Source organism: Pinus tabuliformis, chromosome 4_2 (genome assembly GCF_031772625.1).
Source record: "Pinus tabuliformis cultivar Carrire ecotype Pingquan chromosome 4_2, CPIR1, whole genome shotgun sequence".
NCBI lineage: Eukaryota > Viridiplantae > Streptophyta > Pinopsida > Pinales > Pinaceae > Pinus > Pinus tabuliformis.
The window spans coordinates 550,471,771-550,497,149 of NC_142304.1; the positions used below are offsets into that span (position 1 = coordinate 550,471,771).

At 35.5% G+C, this 25,379-nt stretch overlaps 1 protein-coding gene across 4 annotated transcripts; it reads left to right on the top strand.

Moving 5' to 3' along the window:
* Positions 1 to 19,013: 19,013 nt before the first annotated feature.
* LOC149170460 (transcription factor FAMA-like) lies at positions 19,014 to 23,999 on the top strand. Of its 4 annotated transcripts, none has more exons than XM_089427301.1 (6): positions 19,014 to 19,153; positions 19,323 to 19,798; positions 20,132 to 20,168; positions 20,612 to 21,439; positions 22,513 to 22,956; positions 23,523 to 23,999. In XM_089427301.1, the coding sequence occupies exons 3-6, from the start codon at positions 20,145 to 20,147 to the stop codon at positions 23,622 to 23,624; spliced, it is 1,398 nt and encodes a 465-aa protein (XP_089283427.1). In that variant the 5' UTR covers positions 19,014 to 19,153; positions 19,323 to 19,798; positions 20,132 to 20,144; the 3' UTR covers positions 23,625 to 23,999. The 4 variants fall into 4 exon arrangements, with proteins under 4 accessions (XP_089283427.1, XP_089283428.1, XP_089283425.1 ...); XM_089427299.1 differs by having other exon boundaries at positions 19,015 to 19,153; positions 20,071 to 20,168; positions 23,523 to 23,997; XM_089427302.1 differs by lacking the exon at positions 20,132 to 20,168 and having other exon boundaries at positions 23,523 to 23,998.
* Positions 24,000 to 25,379: the final 1,380 nt, after the last annotated feature.

The window sequence follows — 25,379 nt, forward strand, 5'->3', positions numbered from 1 at the left end:
AACTGACATCTTATAAGGCTTTTAGGACAATAAATGCCAAAGAACCACCCCATGTAGCCAAACCCTGAGCTAGATTACTTTTCCAGTGACCTAGACTCCAAAATGTAAGCACAATCCTGCATGAGTGTGGTTGTGACCCAAAATCATCAGTTCAAAGGGTGCGGTCCCAAGATCTGAGCCACAATTCCATGTCAGCCTCCAAACCACTTCCCAAAACTTCCTGAGACTTTCCAAAATGATAAATGACTTAAATACAATGTCAATCATACAGAACTTGAACATGGACTTGACCTAACCAGGCCTAACCATGACATTCATTTCATCAAACATATGGTGAGCATGTAATCTACATGTCATGAATGCATATCTGAACATAGGAGTTTGAAACTTATCTAAGAATCACTAAGAAGGTCTAATTCCCTCTCACAAAAGTTGCAATAACAATTGTTAGCCCATGTATTCATTAACCATCAAATACTTATCAAATCCTAAATAAGACATAGCTAGAGTACATTTCAAATACATGCTTATAACCAACACATAACTAGATTATTAACCATGACATAACAATTATCAAATCACCATAATAACAAGTAGAAGTGCTCATACAATATAATAGGAGAAATAGCTCTTATTAACTTATGCAAAATCCAACCAAGTTAGGGACTTCCCCGTACCACCTAACCATAGATTGGACTGAACAAAATATTTATTTTAGACAATCACCCCTATGTAATATTGCAAGCATGAATGTGGGAACTCAAGACATAAACAACTAGGGCTTTCATAAGATTAAACGACCTCCACCCTCAGGTTACTGTGATCCCGCAAAAACCAGTCAAGAGATCACACAGCCCAAAACAAGCTTGGATGCCTCAGAGTTTCTTAATCATTACCTTGTTTTTGAGGGATTCCTAGAGATTAACCACCTCCAACCCCAACCCTTGGGAATTCCTGAGACCACCTCACCTGGTTCCAAAAGCTTCTGGCAATACAAAGCTCAACCAAAAAATAATCTTATCACACCATGGCTATCCAGAAATGGCAAGGCAAGGTTGAAACCACTATCAAACCAAGAAAACCCCATGTAACGAAAGAAAACAAACCAAATGAACAAATTCATGTACCATGCATTCACACTTCAGCTAGGAAATCAAACATGTAATTTGTTACCTACAAAGTCCTCCTGCTGAAATTGCTTGATCCCACCTTCCTTTCTTTTCCTTTTCTTTCCTTATCCTCCCTTTTCCTTCCTTTGCTTACTTTCTTGCTTTCTCCTCTTGGTGCTCTTCTCTCTCTAAAACTAATTCCAAAGGAAAACTGACAAAAAGTTGTAAACTAATCCTCAAAAGACTTTTTATCATTAAGGCCTTTATTTTCTTCAATTTCCTTCCTTCAATTTCCCTCTCCATCCAAAGTAGGAGGACTCGCTTTCTTGAACTCCTCTAGAAAATAATTATTCTTACTCCTATAAGGATGTTGGTAGTGATGGTGATGATGTCTCTCAGAACTGGAGCTAGAATAAAATCCATGAGTGCTAGCTTGCCTTTCAATTGTATCCAAGGATCTGCCACCTATGATTATATCATCTCTTTCCAACCTATATCTTGATCGAGACCTACTACAATATGCCTCATTAGTATTTTCCTCTTGTCCATGATTAATTCTCAACTATCCCTTCTTCTGCAAATCTGAAAGGCTCTGAAGGATGACTACACTAACTTTTTCTCGCTTTTCTTGATCTTTGACAAGCCTTTCTTGTATATCAATCAACCTATTATTAGCAGCCTTAAAACTTCTCAGTGTATCAGCTATATCATGAGAGTAATCGTCTCCTTGCTACTCAACTAATTTGTTCCATTCCAATGAATTCACATCAGGAATGTAAGGGGAGTCATATGAATTGTAGTCCACAATTCTTCTCTTCATTTCTCATATTCTATTGTCCTGCAACATACCATGTTAGATCAATAAAATAGAAGACATAATCAAAATTATACCTGAATGTATCTCAGGGGACAGTATCAAATCTGCACAAGTTAGTCCAAATTAGCACGATACATAATAATATCAATAACTTAACCACAATGACAATAATCATCATGCATATGACCTCAATGCATATAATAACAAGTTAACTATCATGTGTGAATAATCGATGCACGTGCATATGACTGCACTAATCAATTAACATCTATCGTGCATGTAACCACAACAACAATAAAATGACAAGCATGTATATAACCACGATGCATATAACAACCATTATCCATTATGCCTGAATGCCAAACATAAAAACCTATATGATGATCTGCTTTACCCCAAGTACCAATGCCTCAACCTCTCTCTGATACCACTTTGTAACAACCCCACCCCATATCTACCCACTTTTACAATCTCTGAAGCCTAAAAATTAATTAAGTGCTATTATGACATGACCCTGTTATCACTCCAGGAAACTCTCCTAGGTTGTAGCTCAAAGATGCCTGGTAACATCTAAATCTTCAATATTGTTCTCTGAACTATTGGAATGGATTATGGTTTGGATCAATTCAGATGACTCTTTCAACTCTATTTTCACTCCAGACATGCATGAACACCCTCAAATTGACAAGGCTTTAGACCACTAATGCTCAATAGTTTATAGATTCAGTGAATAGGTGGAGAATCCTAACTGTAACAGTAGATACATACATAAACACATATGAATGGCTAGCTACAGAGAGTAAACAAAGCTTGAAACTCTATTTTATCAACGCAGAGATAAGATGACAGTTATTCATCATTAGACACAGAAGAAAACATGAATAACCTATTCATGTGCAAGCTTAGAACAGAGGAGAAGATGACAATTGAACATATAGTAGAAAAAGAAGCTTGTATTACTGGAATGAAGATGAGATGCTAGGAGGAACAGAGTATCCACAGTCTCCAAAAGTTGAACCCTTATTTTTTCTAACTTTCAGCCATTTATAGGCTTTTTACAATGCTCTCGGGCTCTCTAGGCCTTGAGATGTCTTAATCTATCCCCTCTAGCTTCTAACTACTTGATGCCATTACCGGACAAACATGAGCACAGGGGCTCTGTTTCTAACAAAAACGGTAATCAAATTCTGGTAATTTTTCCACGCTGTCAGGTGGCTCGCACGTGCTGTGATGTTCCACGATCATTTCTGTTAGTTCGGCTGCATCGTACTGTTGTTTTTCCCCTTTTAGCCATGTATTCTGTTATTTTAGTTCAACTGTCCGAATGTCACAAACACTGACAAAGCCAACAACTTTTCTCCCTGGGTGACTGATGGGAAGTGGGGTACGAGGGCACATGGGTCATTGGATGGCATGAATCAATGGTCAGGATCAATCGACAGAGGCCTAAAGTCGTGGCGGGAGTAGAATAAGTCCAAGCCATTAGATCCTGGATGGGCAGATCGAACGGCTATTGGGCAATAGAAGTGTTCGAAAGATAACGCCCAGGAGCAGTTTTATTTGAGCAAAAATGGTTTCTATCGGGTGATCAATTGGGCGGTAAGTGGTAAGGTTGGAGCTCGCCCGATTCCATTCATCGGGTGCCATGTAGTAGTGGAGGAGAGAGAGGAAACCGCCTTGATCAGGCAGGTATCCCTATCACTTGTTGCCCGAGCGATATGCGTGATAGCTATTAGATCTGGCAGAAATGATCTAACGGTGATGATTGATCGAGCATATCACGCCAGTCGGGTGAAGTACGGGCTCTCAGATCAGTGGGAAGATCGACGGCGGGGGGACACAGAGGTATGAGATGTCCTCGAGAGATGTGCGCGTATGGGTGAAAAGGTAAGTTTTTCGAGGCAAAAATGGGTTAATTTACGTAGGGCCAAGGTGAAAGTGGGTTTTGTTAGGATGTGAGGGTTGGGTTAGGGTATAAGCGAACGAGAATGGGAGTGGATGAGTGAGAAAAGTGGGGTGATGGACTGTGTGGGAAGCTCTCCACGATAGAAAAATGGACCATTTCATTCCTTTAGCCTTCAAAATAGCAGCGCTGCACCTCAGGGCTAACACTAGCTCCTTCTGGGGATGAAAGCCTCCCTGTGAGGTTTCAAGAATTGTGGACTACTGCCTTTCCAGTAACAACCAAAACAAACTTATCTCCTAGTGTTCCATTGAGCATGGAGTTTATTTGCATAAAAACAAAAATTGAAAAACTTATTACAATATTAAGGCCTTAAAGCCTCATATGAAGTAAAGTTTCAAAAACCTCCCATTGACTGGGCCATCAATGACACCTTCCCCCTCCAAATTGTGCAGAATGAAAGTATTGTTCATCTGGTCTTGAGCAATGACAAATGGTCTTGTCCATAAGGCATCAAATTTACCATGGTTGCCCTTCGTTTCCTTCAATGCATCCCAATTGAGAACCCAGTCACCAACCTGAAAACTGTCCACCTTTGATTTTCTATCAAAGGTTTCTTTGATCTTCCTCTTATGAATTCTTGACTTCTCAACCAGTTGTTCTCTGATCTGCTGTAATTCAACCAAGTTACTCATTCTCCTCGCAATGTCATTCTCTTCATCCTGCTCTTCTTGCAAGAATTTAACCACAGGGAGAATCAGATGGATAGGAAAAAAAACATCAGCGCCATAAACTAGCTTAAATGGAGAATTTCCTATGGAATTCTTGTTGGTAACTCTGTCAGCCCACAGTGCAAACTTCAACTTGGAATCCCAGCTCTTTTTGTTGTCCTCCAACAGTTTTTTGATTATCCTTACTAGACTCTTGTTAGATGACTCTGCCAGGCCATTTCCTTGAGGATAATATGAGGGAGAATGCACCAATTTAATGCCCATGGATTCACACATGTCCACCAATTCTTTTGCCCTGAAAGTTGCTGCATTATCAGTGACTAGTTTGGTGGGGCAACCAAATCTAGTGAAAATATTCTCATTCAAGAACTTTATGACAACCTAATGATTAAAATTCTTAGTGGGTATAGCCTCAATCCATTTGGTGAAATAATCAATGGCTACCAAGATCCATTTGTGGTGGCCACTGGAATGTGGATTGATCTCACCTATAAAGTCCAAGCCCCACTATTGGAAGGGACCATTGGCATGTACTGGCTTCAAGGGCAGAGATTTTAGTTGTTGTCTTCCTGCAAACCTCTGATATTTGTCACAAGACCTCAAAAAAGAAAATAAATAAGAGAACAGAGTAGGCCAATAATACCTAGCTCTGAGGACCTTGTGGGCTATGGTTTTCCAATAATGATGCCCTCCAGAGATGCTAGAATGGAACTGGTGCATGACTTCCATAACTTGTCCTTTGTCTAGACATCTCAAGACGATCCCTGATGGGTCTCTCCAATAAAGCAAGTTTTTATTGATGTAAAATTTGGTTGATCTAAGCTTAAAGGCCCGAGCTTGACTTGAGCTAAGCCCTAGAGGGACTTCTAGCTTCTGTAAGAAATGAACTATACTAGAATACCATTCACAGGTGGCTAGATTTTCAGCCAAAGACTGATTCTGATCTCGCTCTTCTGCTGCTTCCTCTGTCTACTCACCAGATGAATTTGAACCCATGCAATTTATGTCTAGCAAACTACAATTTTCCTCATCCATAAGCTTAGCCAAGCCCTGGCCTTTGACAATCTTGGTGGGCTTCACCTCTATGTTGAACTCTATGAATTTTGCAATCCATTTAGCTCTCTTTCCATCAATATCTGGCTGAGTTAGGACATCTTTTACTAAGGTTGAAGGTACATACACAACCACTTTGGAGTGCAGAATATAAATTCTGAATGACTTTAAAGATTTTATGAGAGCATAAGCTTGTTTTTCAATAAGGTCATACCTTAGTTCAGCATCCCTTAGAGTTTTGTTGAAAAAGGCCACAGGGTGCTCTACACCTTCATCATTTTTATGCAATATAATAGTTGCAAGTGTATCATAAGAGGCAAAAGAGAAGATATAAAACTCCCTGGTATAGTCTGGACTGATTAGAGTGGGAGCTTCCATGATAGCTTGTTTGATGGCTTCAAAAGAGCTTCTTGCAGCATCTGTCCATTTTATTTCTAATCCTTTCTTCAGCATGGAAGTGATGTGCTTCACTATCTCTGTAAAGTTTGGAATAAACCTTCTGACAAAGTTGATCTTACCCAGGAAAGATTGAATGTCTCTTTTGGATCTTGAGATGGACAATGTTTGAATCACTTGAACTCTTACTAGATCAATCTTCACACCTTCAGCAGAAATAATATGTCACAGAAGTTTGCCTTATTCTAGAGCAAACTGTGACTTCTTTTGGGTTCATAGAAATCCCAAACCATCTAAACATTAGAAACACCTTCTTTAAATGCTACAAATGGTCTTTGTGACTGTTGGAAAAGACTGTTATGCCATCAAGGTAAATAAGGGCAAACTTGTCCTTTTCTCCCACAAAGGCTATGTCCATGGTCCTCTGAAAAGTAACCCCAGCATTCATCAGTCCAAAAGGCATCTTGGAGTACATGAAAGTGCCCCAGGGAGTAGTGAAGGTGGTCTCTTCCTAATCTTCTGTATGTACAGCAATCTGATTGTAACCTGAAAATCCATCTAAGAAAGATAGGACTCTAGCCCCTAAAACTTTTTGTAGCAAATGTTTCATCTTAGGCAGGGAGTAGTTGTCTTTTTTAGAGCATTTGTTCAGATTCCTGAAGTCAACACAGAGCCTAATTTCTCCATTCTTCTTTCTTACTACCACAAGGTTAGCTATCCACTTTGAATACCTCAGGGGAACTATGATCTTGGCATCCAACAGCTTCTTGATTTCCTTTTCAATCAAAGGCAATAAGAGAGGGCTGATAGGTCGTAATTTCTTCTTAAAGGGATGGTGTTCTTCTCTAGTGGAATCTTATGCTGAATGATGTTTGTGTCATAGGTTTTAAGGTCATTGTATTCCCAAGCAAAAATATCAGCAAATTGTTTCATCAGGGTGCAATACTCAAAGCTTTGGGCAGAAGACAAGTGGGTGGACAGATTTATGTACTTTAGATGGTCTAGACTCCCTACATTATGTCTATGAACTGCAAACTCATTTTCATTTTTGGCAGGCTTATAAGGTACATCATTATGATCGAACAACTTCTATAGAGGCACCAATCCTTTGGGTATATGGTTACTAGGCAGTTGAACAATGCTATCCTAACCAATCTCCTCCTTTAGCATGGACTGGTTGCATTCTTCAATGGTTTCGTTTTCTTGGTCAATGTGCATTTCAGAAAATTCATCAATGACTTCTAAAAACCTATTAATTTCATCATCATCTTCAAAAACTTTCCAGTATTTGACATTGTCAGGTAGAGATGGTCTATATTTCACCTGAACTTCATAAGTCAATTTAGGAGGCAAAGGAGGGATAAACGTGCTAGCAGACACAGCAAGGGAATCAACAAGTTGGTTCTTCATTCTAGGGATGTAAGAAATGTTGAAACTATTAAAAGAACCCTTGAGCTTCCATACCTCATCTCTGTATGCTTTCAGCCTTGGATGCTTTGCTTGGAAGGTTTTGTTCACCTGCTGAATGATAAGGTCTGCATATCTAAACACCTTCAGACCTTTGATACCCATTTCTTTAGCAGTGTTTAAGCCCAATATCAAGGCTTCGTACTCTGCTATGTTGTTTGTGACTTGAAAAGTTAACTTGAAGGATAAATGAATGCATTCTCGTGTGGGGGACACAAGGACTACACCTGCCCCTGCAGCTTCCTTAGATCAAGCTCCATCAAAAAACATGTCCCAAATTTGTGGGCCTTCTTCCTCTGTGATCTAGCAAACCGGTTTCCTAAGCTGCATGGAGGCCAACTGGGATTCTTCAATTTGAAGAATACAGGCTCCAAAATCAGTGTCGACAGCATAGATGGGATGATTAGTGGGATTCCTTTCATCACTGATGATATAAGACAACTGAGCTTCTCTGTATAATCTCCTACTTTCACCTCCAAAAATTGGGACAGTTGCATAGGACAGATCATTTTCACCTAATCTCTTGATCCAATCTCTGGAAAGCAACATGCCAAACTTGGGGGGTACATCTGCTACCACAATATCCATCATCATGCTTTTCATGGGCAGCTGAGATAAGGTGATGGCTAGGTCTTTGATTAATCCCAAACATTTCACCTTTATAGAGTCAAAAGAAAATAGGTCATCGTAAGGCTTGGTAATGTCAAGACCCAACTCATCCATTACAGCCTTGGGCATTAGATTATGGCTGGCTCCTGTGTCAAGAAGGCAGTTGTGAAGGATTTTGTCATGAATAGTCAAAGAGACATAGAATGATGGGGAGCTATCATCATAATTTTCAATCATTGGGCTGAGAACAACAGCTGGTTTGTCATCTTGTAGATTTACATAGTCAGTGGAGGCTTGGATGGCATTAGGCTCAAGGGCCTCGAGGATAAATCTCTTGAAGGACTCATTCTTCACTAGTTCAATCAGAGGTATAGGTATTCTTAGCTTTTGAATTTCTGATTGAAAACTGAAAGGAGGAGGAGACTTGTCAAGGCCTCTTACCTCATGAGCTAGAGGTTTGAGGGTGATGGGATCAACTGCCAGTCATTTCTTCTTATTATCCTACTGCATTGTAGGGATAGTAGCTCTTTGAACAGGAGTTTCCTTGGCATTATTCATCTTCGACCTCAGATCATATCTGTGCCTATCATCAGTTTTCAGAACAACTTCACCATCCCACTCTTGGCTGATCTAGTCATTGAGTAATAACATTTAATATGCAGTTGAGGTAAAAAAGGAGGCACTACCTTTGTCTTCCAAACAATGGATCTTATCATCTTCTTCAAACTACTCTTTTTCCATGACTATATTTTGAAAAGGGGCCTTCATCCTTTGGTCTTCATTGGCCTCTTTGTTTCTTTGCAGAATCTATAGCTGCTCATTAGCTTTTCTATATGGATTTGGATTTCTAGGAGCAAAGGTATTAGGAACTCTTCCTTTCCCAGGGTGCTGCTCAACCTTTAATTTGGAGATTTCAGAGGCTAATGACTCTATCATCTTGGTCATTTTATCTATCTTGGGGTCTGAAGATGATGAAGATTCGCCCCTCTGTCTCCTTCTATCAACATTTCCCTTGAGCTTCTCTACAACCATGATGTTTTATTCTACTTCCAAGGCTGCATCCTGCATATCAACCAAGGTAGCACATCGTCTCTCCCTCAATAGTAAACAGAAGTCAAAATCAAAAGTGCTGGCATAGGTGAGTTTAGCAAAGGTAGTGGTGGGTTTTACTTCATCTGGTATCTTGCTATACATGTGGTTAAACCTCTTATTAAAATCAGACAACAACTCACCATCTTCCCTCTTTAAGTTCCCAAACTCGGTGTGGTAGTAGAGTAGATCCTTCTTATCCCCCCAATGCTTTAGGAATACATCATCTAAAGCCTCAATATATGCTATAGACCTTGGGCTCAGTTCTCTGAACCATTTCCTAGCCTCTCCATCTAGGCTTTGGACAAAGACTTTCATCCACACATCATCTTCACTAATGTCCAGGTTATCAGCATAGCTATAGAATGATTCAAGATGTTCCTCGGTTGTAACACCTTTAGTCCCAGTGAACTTAGGCATATACTTCTAATATTCTCCAGTAGGCATGGCATTCAAAGGAGTGGCCAGTACCAGAGGTCCATACCTAGCGGCTATGATTCTTTCCATTTTGGTAGGTGCTTGTGGTCCTGTCATAGCTGTGGTGGTTATAAGGGTACTGGAAGTCTGAATGACAGAGGGTTGAGGAGTGACTAATAGGACTAAAGGAGTATGATGGATAGGAGGAGAGGCCTACTTTGGGCTTACAACAAAAGAAGAACCTAAAGAATAAGGATCTTTATGGATCTTTGAGATTTTTTCTTCATTGCTAGTATTAGAATCTATACTCTCAACATGTATTTGTTATATTACATGATTTTCTTAAAGAGATATAGAATATTGTTTAGAGCTACCTGAACCTAATGCTCCTTTATGTAATGCCTTTCTTTCTTTGATGATTCTTTGAGGGTTAGGTACTGGCTCATCTTGTGGCTTTTGAGGATTTCTCCAAGTATGCCTCCCAAACTAAGCCAGAACTATGGAGTGGAGTCGCCAAGAGGTTTGTCCTCCAGTAGAGTCGCTAGATAGATGATTACAACCCAAATAGTGTTCGGACTTTGTCTATCATCAAATCTGGATCTGTGTCATCTCCCAAGGAAGCTGAGCTTCAGTCTCCTCTCCCCGTCAATGGTGCCAATTATGTTATCACTCTAGAAAAAGCTCCTAGGTTGTAGCTCGGAGATGCCTGGTAACATCTAAATGTTCAATATTGTTCTCTGAACTGTTCGAATGGATTATGGCTTGGATCAAGTCAGATGAATGTTTCAACTCTGTTTTCACTCCATACATGCATGAACACCCTCAGCTTGATAAGTCTTTAGACCACTAATGCTCAATATTTTATAGATTCGGTGAATAGGTGGAGAATACTAACTGTACCAATAGATACATACATAAACACATATGAATGGCTAGCTACAGAGAGTAAACGAAGCTTGCAACTCTAATTTATCAACGCAGAGATAAGATGATAGTTATCTGGCATTTGACACAGAAGAAAACATGAATAAGCTATCCATGTGCAAGCTTAGAACAGAGGAGAAGATGGCAATTGAACATATAACAGCAAAAGAAGCTTGTCTTACTAGAATGAAGATGAGACGCTGGGAGGAACAGAGTATCCACAGTCTCCAAAAGTTGAACCCTTATTTTTTCTAACTTTCAGCCATTTATAGGCTTTTTACAATGCTCTTGAGCTCTCTAGGGCTTGAGATGTCTTAATCTATCCCCTCTGGCTTCTAACTACTTGATGCCATAACCGGACAAAAATGAGCACAGGGGCTCTGTTTCTAACAAACACGGTAATCAAATTCTGGTAATTTCACCGCGTTTTTAGGTGGCTCGCATGCGCTGTGATGTTCCACAATCATTTCTGTTAGTTCGGCTGCATCGTGCTGTTGTTTTTCCCCTTTTGGCCATGTATTCCATTATTCTAGTTCAATTGTCTCGCTGTCACAAACACTGACAGAGCCAACAACTTTCCTCCCTGGGTGACTAATGGGAAGTGGGGTACAGGGGCACATGGGCCGTTGGATGGCATGAATCAACGATCAGGATCAATTAACGAAGGCCTGAAGTCATGGCGGGAGCAGAATCAGTCCGAGCCATCAAATCTTGGACAGGCAAATTGAACAACTATTGGGCGGTAGAAGTGTTCGAAAGATAACGCCAGGGAGCAGTTTTATTTGAGCGGAAATGGTTTCTATCGGGTGGTAAGCGGTAAAGGTTGGAGCCTGCCCGATTCCATTCATCGGGTGCCACGTAACAATGGAGGAGAGAGACGAAACTACCTTTATCGGGAAGGTATCCCTCTTGCTTGTTGCCCGAGCGATATGTGCAATAGCCGTTAGATTTGGCGGAAATGATCTAGCAACGATGATTGATGGAGCATATCGCATCAGTCAGGTGAAGTGTGGGCTGTCATATTAGTGGGAAGATCAACAGTGGGGGGACAGGGAGGTACGGGATGTCCTCGAGAGATGTGCAAAGGGCACGTATGGGCGAAAAGGTAAGGTTTTCGGGGAAAAAATGGGTTAATTTACATAGGGCCAAGGTGAAAGTGGGTTTTGTTAGGATGTGAGGGTTGGGTTAGGGTATGAGCAAACGAGAATGGGAGTGGATGAGTGAGAAAAGTGGGGTGATGGACCGTGTGGGAACCTTTCCACGACAGCAAAACGGACCATTTGCTTCCTTTATCCTTCAAAATAGCAGCATTGCACCTAAGGGTTAATAGACCCAACCTCCAAGTTTTACTTATGGAACTAGGGCCCACAACCTAAATGCTTATTTCCCTCCCTCAAGGACTACAGACCACTCAGGAGCCTGCAAACCACCCTAGGTGATCAATCCCTGAGATGGAACTCTTTTTCATAATAGAAGCTCCCAAACCACACCCATGACACATTGTGCATGTGGTTATGAGGCTTCAACTACACCCATAATCCTTCCTGCATGCAATTATGACTGAAATTCATTAGTTCAGTGCATGTGGTCGTGAGATTTATGCCACTTTTTCAGGCTAACCTCTGGAACACTACCCAAAAATTCCTATAACTTTCTAACGTCATGACAATAAGGATAACATTTCTAAACAAATAGAACTTGAACCTGATCTTGATTAACACATGCCTAATGCAAGATAGAAATTTCATCAAACACATTACAAACATAAAAGCTACAAGTCATGAATCCATATCTCATCATAAACTTCTAAAATTCATCTCAGAATCACCGAGAAGCCTCAATTCTCTCTCAATATAGCTACAATAACACTTGTTATACCATGCATTCATCAACCTTCCAATAACATATCAAATCATGAATGAGAGCCATAGCTACAACACATCATAAAATGATGCATATAACTAGCATATAACCATAATAGAAACTATGATGAATCAACCATAATAATCAATACAAGTTATCATAGATCACAATAGGAAAATAACTCATATTACATATGAAAATTCCAACCAAGTTAGGGACTTCCACATACCACTTGACCATAGATTGGGCTAAACCAAATGTCTCTTTTAGCCAATCACCACCGTGCCATATTTCAAGCATGAATGTGGGATCGTAAGAGTTAAACCAAAAGAAACCAACCAGGGCTTGGAAAGGCCAAATAACCTCAACCCTCAATCATATTGATCTCACCTATACTATCCATAAATCACTAACATCGACTAGATTGGTCTCTACCCAAGTTTTCAAGGACTCTAGGAACTAGTAACTCAACCCACAACCTCCAAGGAACCCAAGTTGTTCTAGGGATTTAGAGCATTTGGCCCAACCCATAGTCTCTAGGGACTAGTAACTCAACCCACAACCTCTAAGGAAGCCAAGTTGTTTCAGGGATCTAGAGAATTTGTTCCAACCCACAACTATGGGAAACTAGAGAACCAATCAAAAAACCAAATGGGGAACCCACTATACCATGGCTATCCAGGAAATTACAAGGCCAGCCTGAAACCAATGTCAATCTAGGAAATCTCCATGCCAATGATAGTACATAACCAATGAACCACATGCATATACCATGCATCTAAAACCAACATGCTAAATCTCACATGCACACTACTAACTGCAATCCACAACTAATTTATGTTCTTACTTGTCATTTTCCAAGCTTCTTCTTGTGCACCCTTACTTTCCTTGCTTGCTTGTCCAAGTGAGTGTTCCTTCTCCTTTGTTGATTCTGATCAAGAGAGGAGAAAAAAGGTGTCAATTGATTCTCAGGCTCCTTTTTATTATTGATCACCCTTTTTCTTCATTTTCCTTCATTTTCCCTCTAATTTCCCTTGCATGCATACTTGTATCTCTTCACCTTCCTTTTCTCCTATTTTCCTTTATTTTCATAATTAAAATCCAATTATTTTCTTTTTTCCTTTTCCAATGCCTTTGCCAATTTCCATAGTCGTTATTAACCACAAGTGATTCCCACTATAAATTTTTTCCCACCATTCAGCTTGGAATACATGTCCCACGACCTTGGTCTTATTTTATTTACATGGAAAATAAATTGGGGGTTGTTTCAATGACTTAAAAGAAGTCATGCCTTGACTTCAACATAACCAAGCCAACAAACTATTAAGGTAAACTTGATTCTATGAAAGAGTCAAAGTTATTAGATCCATAGTGGTGTTTCGGGCACATCATCTTGGTGGCCCTTAATATTAGGGCCCATGTATTACATGTGATGAAGCATTTAAATGGTAAAGGGATTTCATGTTGTATTGTGCTTGGTTTTAGTAGAGGGTTCACTTGGTCAAGTTAAGATGATGGATACCTTGGTTTCTTTTAAGTCAAGGTATAACTTATTGTAAGCCATAAGATAATAATAGATTTAGTGTTAGTTGATTTCCCCCCAATTGGGGTTTTCTAGGGAAAATTAGAGTGTGAATGGTTTATGTGTGTTCTTGTTGTTTATGATATTTTTATCATTATTCCTCTCATATTATTTTTTATCCTAACTAGTCAACTACCCTGGAAACCCTAACTTGGGAAAATAGACTTAGTAATAGATGTATTATTATTTGGTTTAAAGTAGCCAAGTTGTCTAACATATTAGCCTGAGCAAGTGAGCCCCTTCATCTACTCAAGCACATTACAATGGATAACCACCAAGCCTTTTAATTGCTTCATCACATGTAATCCATCAGATCTAATACCATAGGCCACCAAATCCATGTTCTTAAAACCACCAATATGGACCTAACATCTTTGCCTATTTCACCCATTCAAGTTTACCCTAGCATTCCCCCTTTAAACTTCACTGTGAAAATATGCATGCTCTTTTCCTCTATCACCTAGGTCTAATCCAAGACTTTACCGACAACTGCACACCTACTCACACTAGGTTCTCTCCTCACCAAAACTCACTTCTTTGGCTGCATCTCACCCAATTGAACACCTATTTTCTATCAAAAAATATTCACATATGCATATCAAATCGTAATTGGGCTTCTTTATGTTAGCTTCAACCTCAACATACAATTTGTTAATATTTGTAGCCATCACCTTCTTTTACAGGAAATGATCCTCTGGCTTAGTTCAGGTACATTACAATTGAGAATATACAAGTTTTAAAGGCTTCATCACATATAATCCATGGGGCCCAATACCACAAGTCACTAGAACCTTGTGCCTAAATTTTAAAACCATTACTGTGGACCTAGGATACTTTGACTCTTTCACTAAGTGAATTTTAACATAACTTTTCATTTGCAATCATCATCTCCTTTTACATGCCACTATTCTTGGCACTAATACCACTTGTTAGAGATGAAAACTAGCTATAAATAAATACATGATAAACAAATAACAATAAGAGCACATGAACACCATATTTGACCGTAAAACCCTAGCTAGAAAACCAAACCAAGTGTGAGTAATAGATCTACTAAAAGTGACATAAAAGTAGCCAAGCCAACCAACATTGTGGCCTAACCAAGTGAGCCCTCTACTAAAACTTAGGAATATTACATTGAAGAATCCCCGAGGAATATAATATATGGGCTCTAATGCCACAAATCACCAAAAACATGTACCAAAAATAATCATTGTAATCCTAAAAACTTTGACTCTTTCAACAAGTCAAATTTACCCTAAAAACTTTGACTCTTTCAACAAGTCAAATTTACCCTAGTAAAAATAGGTGAAGGGCTATTACAACGTAACCATTTTTTCATTAATTAAAGTAACGATAATAAAAATAAATAAATAAAATATAAAAACGATATCAACTCTTTATTATTATAACCTTTTTTTTAGTAATTAAGTTGGTGTCTATTTTGGAATAGGTTTCCAAAATTTTAATTTAATTATTAAATGGCATAGATTCAACCATGGAATATGCCATATTATTCATAGTAGTATTCACATATCAAAGGTTAAGATTTATCTCTTAGTTAGTTGTGCTCTTTTAATTAATTTATCTCAAATTAATTAATTAAGGAAAATGTCATATCAAAATGTGTCATATTGGACATGTAGTATTGATAACCCATGGTAATAGCCTATGGTATTGTAACGAAATCTCTAATTTCTATGGTAATATGGTGGTGAATGTCCATGGTGAAGAATATCTATATATATATATATATATATATATATTTCAATTCTTTTTATAACCAGCTTAGATCCATCTTAAATCTTCATCATAACAAATATCATGGCCTATGCAATATCATGGCTTTGTAAACCACATTAATTTTATAGTTTAATTTAACTTTATAATTTTATAGTTAATATTATAATTAATATTTTATTTTTTATTTATTTATTTTTTTAATTTTAATTATAGAGCTATTTGTGTCTCTTATTATTATTATTTTTTTTCAACTGAATCAAAATGCTTATGTTAACATTACAACATCATTGCTAGACTGGGCTAGAGGGCCTCTTGGGAATTAATAAAAATAAAAATTTAACATAAAGTTGTAATTTAGTTAATTTTTATTATTTTTTAAGATTTTGGGTAAGTGTTTTGATGCTTATCATGGATATTTACTAACCATTTATTTTATATGGTTGGGCTACTTTAGTAGTATTCACAAATAAAGATTGAAATTTATCTCCAAAGTAGTTATGTTTTTTTTCCCTTTTAATTAAATTGATTCATTAAAAAGATGTCATATGAACAAGTATTATATGAAATGAGTTATGGTTTTTTGGGCATGTGGTACTAATAAGTCATGTTATTGGCCCATAGTACTATAATAAATCCTATTTACACAGTAAAAATCTCCATGATAATTTAAGAGTGAATCTTCTGGTTCAAAATCTTGTTACATGCTTTTTATATTTATATATATTTAACATATGTATTAATTTTTTTATAATTAGTAATAATAATAGTAATTTAAAATAAAGTTATAGTTTAGTTAATTTTTATGATCTTTTTGATAAGTAAGTGTTCTAATGCTTATCATGGATTGATGTCTATTAACATTTACCAAATATTTAATTTATATGATTGCCCTAATAATTTTTATTTTTGCACTTTACATTAACCTTTTATAGTTTCCCACATAATTTGTAATAGTATTAAGAAGACTTATCTTAATTTAAGATTTATTAAACTTCAAAATGAAATTAAACTTTAATATTTTTAGTTTAAACAAATATATATCCTTACTAAAGGAATTAAAAATCTATTTTTTAATGTTAAAATAAAATTAATTCATGCAAAAACTTATCTTCTTTATAGTTTAGAATTAATATGCATTTATTCTTATTTAGTGTATTAATACATTTTTATTTTTATTTTTGGTCATTAGTGAAATTGGTAATTAGGGTGGTCTTATAATCACACGACATAAAATTAATTAGGTCAACAACTTAAATTAAATTGTTGTTAATGATGATTTGAGTCAATCAATAAAAAGCATCAAAACACTTATTTTACAATACATTTCCAAATTGCTAAAATTAAAAAAATCATAAGAATTAATTAAATTATAACTTTATTTAATCTAATTATTTTTATTGATAATAATAAAAATAATTAGTATATAAGTTAAATATATATACACTTTTAGAAAACATGTAACAAGATTTTTAACCATGGAGAATTAACCCCACTTTATAATGGATATTTTGAATCTGTAAATAGCCTTTGTTACAATACTATGGACCAATATCATGGCTTATCAATACCACATGCCTAAAAAACCATAACTCATTTCATATGACATTATTTTTAATTAATGAATTTAATTAAAAGTACAAAAAAGGCATAATTACTTTGGAAATAAATCTCAATATTTAATTTGTTTATACTACTAAAAATATTCTAGAATATTCTATGAGGTTAAATCTCTACCTTCCACCTAATAATTATGTATAATTAAATTAAAATAATGAAAGTCTCATTTGAAAATAAGCATACTTGTTGCTATAATTTGAAAATGGAACAAAAACCTTATAATATTATACATAACAAATTAGTATCTTTTACCAATAAACTATATTATATATTTTTTTAAATTAAGTAACAACAATTTTCCTTTTTTTCATTTCATTTCAATGTTTTAATTCTAAAAAAACTTTACTTTTATTAAAAAATCCCCAAAAATAATTTATATTATTTTGTTTTACAATTTTTATTTATTTATAATAACATTTTATTTTATTTTATTTTATTATATATATAAAAAGTAGTAACAATTTTTTTTGTTCATTTCATTACAATGTTTTAATTTTAAAAAAATCCCAAAAATAATTTATATTATTTTGTTTTATAATTTTTATTTATTTATAATAACATTTTATTTTATTTTATTTTATTTTATATATATATATATAATTGGATTTAGTTTGGATTTTTTTATCCTTCTAAAAAATTTAATTCTAGCATATTATGTAATAATTCTGAATATTAATATATAAAAAATATGTTACTTTCTGCCTATTAATCCAAAGATATAACCGATAGTAAATAAATAATTATTCTTATTATAATTTTACCATAATTTATTTTAAATAAAATTTAAAATCAATTTTAAACTAACAAACTTTTAAATAATAATTTTGAATATTAATATATAAAACATAGGTTACTTTCTACCTATTAATTCAAAGATATAACCGATAGTTACATAAAATATATATATATAGTGGTTATTATTATAATTTTAATAATAATTTATTTTGAATAAAATTTAAAAATCAATTTTCAACTAACAAACTTTTAAATCATACTCCATATGTATGTATATCTTACATTTATCTATATTGAAATAGATAATTTCTTGCGATACACTTCATCTCCGTTGAAGTACATAGTATCCTAACACGGAATGAACCTATAAAATTCTATTACACATTTAAAAAATATAAATCACACATAATTCATGCAAACACTTAAGGATCTAGTACATACTTTTCTCTGATTTATAAACTAATAGATTGATAAAAAAATTAAGTAGAGAGTACAAATAGCGATTGACTTTGATTTGATTGAAGAGAGATTCAAATATATCTGAATTACTAGATGGATCCAGAATTCTATAGTTCTTCTTGCCAGTAATGATGATATTAAGAATGCAAACAAAATGTGATAATTTGGAAAAATGTGATAATTTGGAAAAAGCTCAAGAAGTAATAATGATGTTCAAGAATGCAACAGGATATAATAATTTTGAACTACATGTGTGTTGAGTGTGGTTTTCAAAGCCAAGTGGGGTGCTTCATCATGTTACATAATTTGAAATATGAATGAGTGACCAAAACCATGATTAGTATATGAAAAACAGTGGTGCTAGAATTCAGAGGAGGAAGAAAAAAAAAGAAAAAAAACCATGAAACTATCATGAGCCTCATATGGCTCATGGGATGTGGGAGCGTATGGAATTTAAGTATATTAGGGTTTGAATTAGCTGGAGTTAATGAATTTGGGCGTGTGGCGTGTGAGGAGAATTAATAAGAACGGCACATAACATTTCCAGGTGGATAGAGATAAGATTTCAAGCAGGGGTGGACTTTTTCCATTTGAGTGGTAGCAGAGGATCCGGCGGTGCCTGTACTTCTTTTGACAAAGGTTTGACTCTACAGTGTTTCAGATTATATTTCTGCATTCCTTACAAAATGCCAACTAATATATGCTCCTTATTGTCCCCATGCTTTCCTAAAAAAAAAGAAAAAAACCATAGAGATTCAACTATCATATGATGGTTTTATTTATATATATTTGTGGCCATGGTGTCCAGGTATCGGTTAGATTCATTTGACGAATTAAATACAGAGAAGAGCGGAGGCGGCATCTTGCACGGACAGGCCGTGTGCCCCTCTGACAAAAAGCTTTGCAATCGCCGTGACTCTTCAACCGTGGCCTCCTTTCTTTCCCTGCTGTTTCTTTCAGTTACTTCGACCCCCTCGCTGACTTCAATATACGTTCCTAACCATCCAAATATATGTATATATATCTGTGTGTATATATATCACATCTCCTCTGCTCTTCAATACGTCATCTGTCTCTAGGTATTTTAAAGCTTGTGATCCATGGCTTTTTTCCATGTACAAATACCCACACATGTGCTGTGTTTGTTTGCCTAATAGAGAATCATCTGTTTTATTTCTCTGAGCTAGCCTGGGAAGAAGCCATAGGTTTTGCTCTTGGCATGCAACAATTGAACATATTTGGTTAAGGACTGGCCCCTAATAGTTGCAGAATCTTCAGAATTAGGTATGTGAATTTTATGGTCACAGCTTGCATACCATGTATGATTATTATTGCTAGATGATAGATCATGAGTACTGTGTTCACTTATAGGTCTGAAAATCTAAGTCTATATCTTCCAATAAATAGGACAAGACTGGCTTATTTTTCAGAACCCAGTTTTGATATATCTTTTTATGTATTGTGTTTCAATTATTTTTGTGTGTGTGTGTTTGGAAATTTATTGGAGTTTTCAGAATGAATAAGTACTAATTTTAATATTCGAAGCCTATTTACAGGCACTGGCAATCTCTGAAGGAAAACCAGAGCTGGTCTGACTCGTTTTATGGTCAATTTTAGATTTCTTAACCCTATGGAGAAGGAAGAAGGCAGTTCGGTATGTTTATTGTTATGGGTATTTTGTTAATTTTGTGAACAATTACAGTGTCTGAGATTCTCTATGAGCATATAATAAGAAATAGAGTTTGCAACGCTCCTTGTAAGTTTTCTAAGAAATTTATTTGTCTGTAATAATTGTCTAAACTACTTCCCTGGTTAATTTAATTAGAATTATCTTAGTCTGCAATTTTTTTCTCTCAGGATGCACCTTGACATAAAATTTAGGGTTTAGCTTTGGCTTCTTAACATTAGTAGGATCAGAAGATAATTGAACAATTTTTTTGATAGAATCTGCTATCGAAGTTCACTGTCGATTCTATTATAGATGGTATTGTGCAATCCAGGCCAAAAATTTTTAATAGCTTTCATAGGGATTTTAGCTTCTATCATTTGTTATATTGAGCTAGAATTCAGAGGCTAATTTGTTCTTCTTTGGAGCAGGTGCCAACAATGTTTCCACCAGCTTGTACTGAATATTCACTGGATCAGCTGCAGCTGGGGAAGGCTCCAAGGACCACAGACTGCATAGAGAATATTGACAACAACTCCATGGGAACTGGGATTCTTGACATGTTTAACATTCATCATATATCTTCAGGATCAGCAGTTGGATGTTCTACTGCTCTAGAAAAGATGAGTTTTGCAGATGTGATGCAGTTTGCAGATTATGGATCTAAAGTGGCTTTAAGTCAGTCCATGGATGATGAAAATGAAGCCACTGTAAGATCAGGGCCAGAAAACAGTTTTGATCCAGTTTATTTTCTCAAGTTCCCTGTCTTGGCAGCCGATCATGGCCAGAAGCCCATTGATCAGAAGAACATGGATCAAGATATTCATGAAGTACAGATAACCCTCGCCACTGAATCTGATGGAAATTATCATACCACTGGTAATTCAGGTTCTGAACATCTAGAGCGTGGAAATGATGTTTCAGCTTATGAAAACACGTCGAATTTGAATCATGAACTCAATCTCTCCACCGATGCTGCCAACAGCGCCATGAAAATGCAGGGACATTCATGTGACGAACAGCAACAGATCCTGTCGCTGGACACCCCAAAAATGGCAAGTTTTTCAACTTCTAACTGCACACCAGATCAAGTCCCCCAGTGCAAGCCTAAGAGAAAAAGATCCAGAGCTTGTAAGAACAGTGAAGAAGTTGAAAGCCAGCGAATGACTCATATCGCAGTGGAGCGAAATCGGCGCAAGCAAATGAATGAACATTTGAGGGTTCTGAGATCCCTCATGCCTGGTTCCTATGTTCAAAGGGTATGCTTACTATCTCTTCAACAGCTAGTTAATTTATGCAATTAGATTCTAAGATTCTCCAACTTTCTCAGCTTCTATAATGCAGGCATGTATTCAACCAAACTAACTAGAATGTTTCTTTTTTTTACGTAATAATCTTTTCACCTCAACAACATTGCTTCACTATATAGCATGCATAATTAAATCAGAAGCAATTTCTTTGTGAAGAAGTATTATGTAAAGTGTAAAATAATAGTAGCAAGCTATTTCTTAGGGAAACCTTTTATAAAATTTAAGATTCAAATCTCAACTAACCAAAAAACAAAAAAACCAGTGATAATATTGTGACTTCTTGAGATACCTATTGTTACTCTATATTTTGTTTTCCTCTCTGCAACCTGGGATCTCGTCTATATTAAAAATATTGCAACCTGGGATCTTGCCTATATTAAAAATATTACAATTACACATCTCTGATCTTTGTTTATACTTCATGGATCTATTGATAAAATAGATATTTTATATTTTTGTTTCTTTAGTCTTAACAATATCATTTTAACTTTGGCTTTAGTAATCATTCAGAGAATTTGATGAATTGACATATAATGTTTTGGTTCTTAAAATATCTAAAAATTGAATTCTCTCTTATTCATATATATATAATTTGAGCAGTGCCATGTCATCTAATGTGAAAACACCTCGATTCTCGGTTTGTAGAAGCCTTGAAATTAGAAATCTGTGAAGAATATATAATGTATATGTACGTTTGGAATATATATGCAGGATAGTCCAAATTACATCATACTGGTAATGATACGAAAGATCTCAAATCCTACAGTCCAGTTCCCAAAACTGTACTCGTAATCCCGAGCTGTTTGAGATTTAACAGCCTGAACCAAACCCATTACCCATTGAATCGAGTGCCAGCTTGGATTTTCTGTTCTCCATTCAGTTTTGTTATCATTGCTAGCTGCCACTGTACATTGTAATTTTAACTTACAAAAGGCATTGAAGTCATCACATATGATTATCCCAGGAATATAATGATCACATTTCCATCATTTGTTTTATATTGTTCTCTGATTTACTTGCAGGGTGACCAGGCATCAATCATAGGAGGAGCCATCGAATTTGTGAGAGAACTCGAGCAACTCCTGCAATGCTTAGAATCGCAGAAGCGCAGGAGACTGTATGCAGAAGCTTCTTCGTCACTGGTATCTGGTCCAAGGCAACCTCAAACAGATCATGCAGCAGGATGCCTACCTATCCAGACGAACTATCCTGTTTTTTCAGTGCAGCCAGAATATGGAAATTTATATAACGAGCCTATCAGAGAAGACCTCGCTGAGAACAAATCTCCAGTGGCTGATATTGAGGTCAAGTTAGTGGGTTATGATGCCATGATTAAGATATTATCTCAGAGGAGACCAGGCCAGCTGCTCAAGACAATTGCAGCTCTTGAAAATCTGCAGTTCAACATCATGCACACCAATATTACCACGATAGAGCAAACTGTTCTCTACTCATTCAATGTCAAGGTATATAGAAAAGAAAGAATATATGTTCACAAATTTATGTTTACATTGCAATTTTAATTGTTTTTAAATGTGATTGTTTGCTAGCTATGTTTAGGAACAACATCTACCTGTCATTTCAGGAATCAAGGTAGATAATCCAGTTTACAAATAAATTACAAATAAATATTTAGTACTTGCTACATCTAAAAACAACATCTATTTATTATTCCAAAGAATCAAAGAAGTAGATAACAAATATCTGATACTAGCTATTTCCACAAACAACATCTACCTATCATTCCAAAGAATCAAAAGTAGATAATAGCCTTACGAACATGTCATTACAAGAATGTTGAAGTTTCAAACTGCAATCCAGTCTGTAACAACAACCCTAAGTCCAACCCAACTATGAATCTGATCACATTCCTTGATGTATGACAAAATTATCAAAAATATCAAACTTCATTTTTAACCTTTCCATCATAGATCGTTTTTATCTGGGAAGTTAAAGATTTGCTAGAAACTTAAAATTTCAGGATTTGCTTTCATTAGGTCTGAATTTTTTGATCTTCTTTGGTGATCATCAGGTGGGAGGGGACTGTGGGCTTTCAGCTGAAGACATTGCAAATTCAGTTCATCAAATCTTCAACATGATTCACGCCAGCTGCATGGGTTACATCAATGACTAATACAAAAAATTTACATTATCCATGGCAGCTTGTATTTTCTGAAGTGGGCATCGACGGTGTGAAATCTATTGTGGCAATGAAGAGGATCAGCATTATTAATCCATAAATATACCCATCCTCGTCGAATAACGCTGGAGGTATAATCGCCCTCAGTACATGTACATTGAAAAAATATGCATTCACCCTCAAATTACAAAGTCCGTTTCCTTGTGTACTTGATTTTTATTATTGACGGTCTAGTGGAATCTGAAATGAAATGCTATGATCAGAGCCGATGTCCCTCCCACTGTACGTCGATGCAGTTAAAGTTTAATATAGAGAAAATCTTTTATTAAATATTAAAGGGTTTCTCACTTAAATCGATGAAATTATTTTCTCGTTTATTATATACTTGTACCCGTTCACCATTTCTGATTTTGCACAGGTGTCTCAGTTTCTAACTAAACATCAAGTTTTATGCAAATTTCTTCCCGTATATGCAAAATATTGAATCATTGCGTCCAGAAGGTGAAACCATTTTTTTCAAGATATAATCATAGCTTCATCGATGGTTTTTTCAATCAGCTTTGAATTTATCGAGTACGATGCAGTGGGCAAATCTCAAATGCCAGTGGGGGCATATATATAAAAAACATTATTTAAGGTAAAACTACTAAAACTACGAAGGTATTCAATTGGATGAACATCAATCTGAGTGACTGACAAAGGAATATTTACACTGATAGATTAACGCAGATCTACTTAAAAGCATAGAGGCACACAAAGCCAAAGAGGTAATTATTACCACTGTATGATGCAAGGTATTATGGTGAATGAAAATCAATGTGAGTTAACAACAAAGGTTTATCCATTTAAAATGATAAGAGGCACAGAAAGCCAAGAGTTAATTATTACCACTGGATGCTGTATGAATACATTTTTTTCAGAGCATTAATGTTATTATTATTAACCCATTTTAAAGCTTGATTTTAAATTTAAAAGAATGATTTCAACTTTTCATATCGGTTATCTATGATCTACATTATTGACATTGTAGGATCCACATTTTAGAATGTCAAATTTATTAATGCAATTTAAATTTGAATAATTCAAAATTGTATTTTCACATAGCATTATTGAGTGGAGATTAGGATCCCAGTTTTTAAAAAGCCATAAAAATAAAATATTTCATTTTGTTTTTAATTGAGATGGGTAATTTTTATTATGAGTTGATTGGTCTATCTAATTTTAGAAAAGTAAGACGTCATTCAAATGTTTTTAGAAGTCTATTTATCTTTTCTAAAAATGTAAAAGGAGTTTTTTAACATCATATATTTTTGGAGAGTTAAAGAGTTAGAAAAATAAGTTACATGATAAATATTCTAAAAGTGAGATGTAATCTCTGTATTTGCCCTCCATTTACGAAATTAGTTCTTAACAAAATTATAAATGTTGAATAATTAGTTTTTTTTTTTTCAAAATATTTAATTTATTTAATTATACTAGGTCATTAGAATGATGATTAGTTTCATTAAAAAATTCATCTATCTTACTTTCAAAAGGTAATTAATTATTTGAATTTTAGAATTATGAATAGATAGTGATTTTCATTTTCAACCCTTTTAATATTGTGTAGTTACTTTTATCTTAATGAATTTTGAGAATTTACCCACACAAAATTTGAATAAAAATTATTTTATATATATATATATATATAAAAGTTATGAAAAAATATTTATAAGGAATTTTTATAAATATAATATTAGAATATTGTTA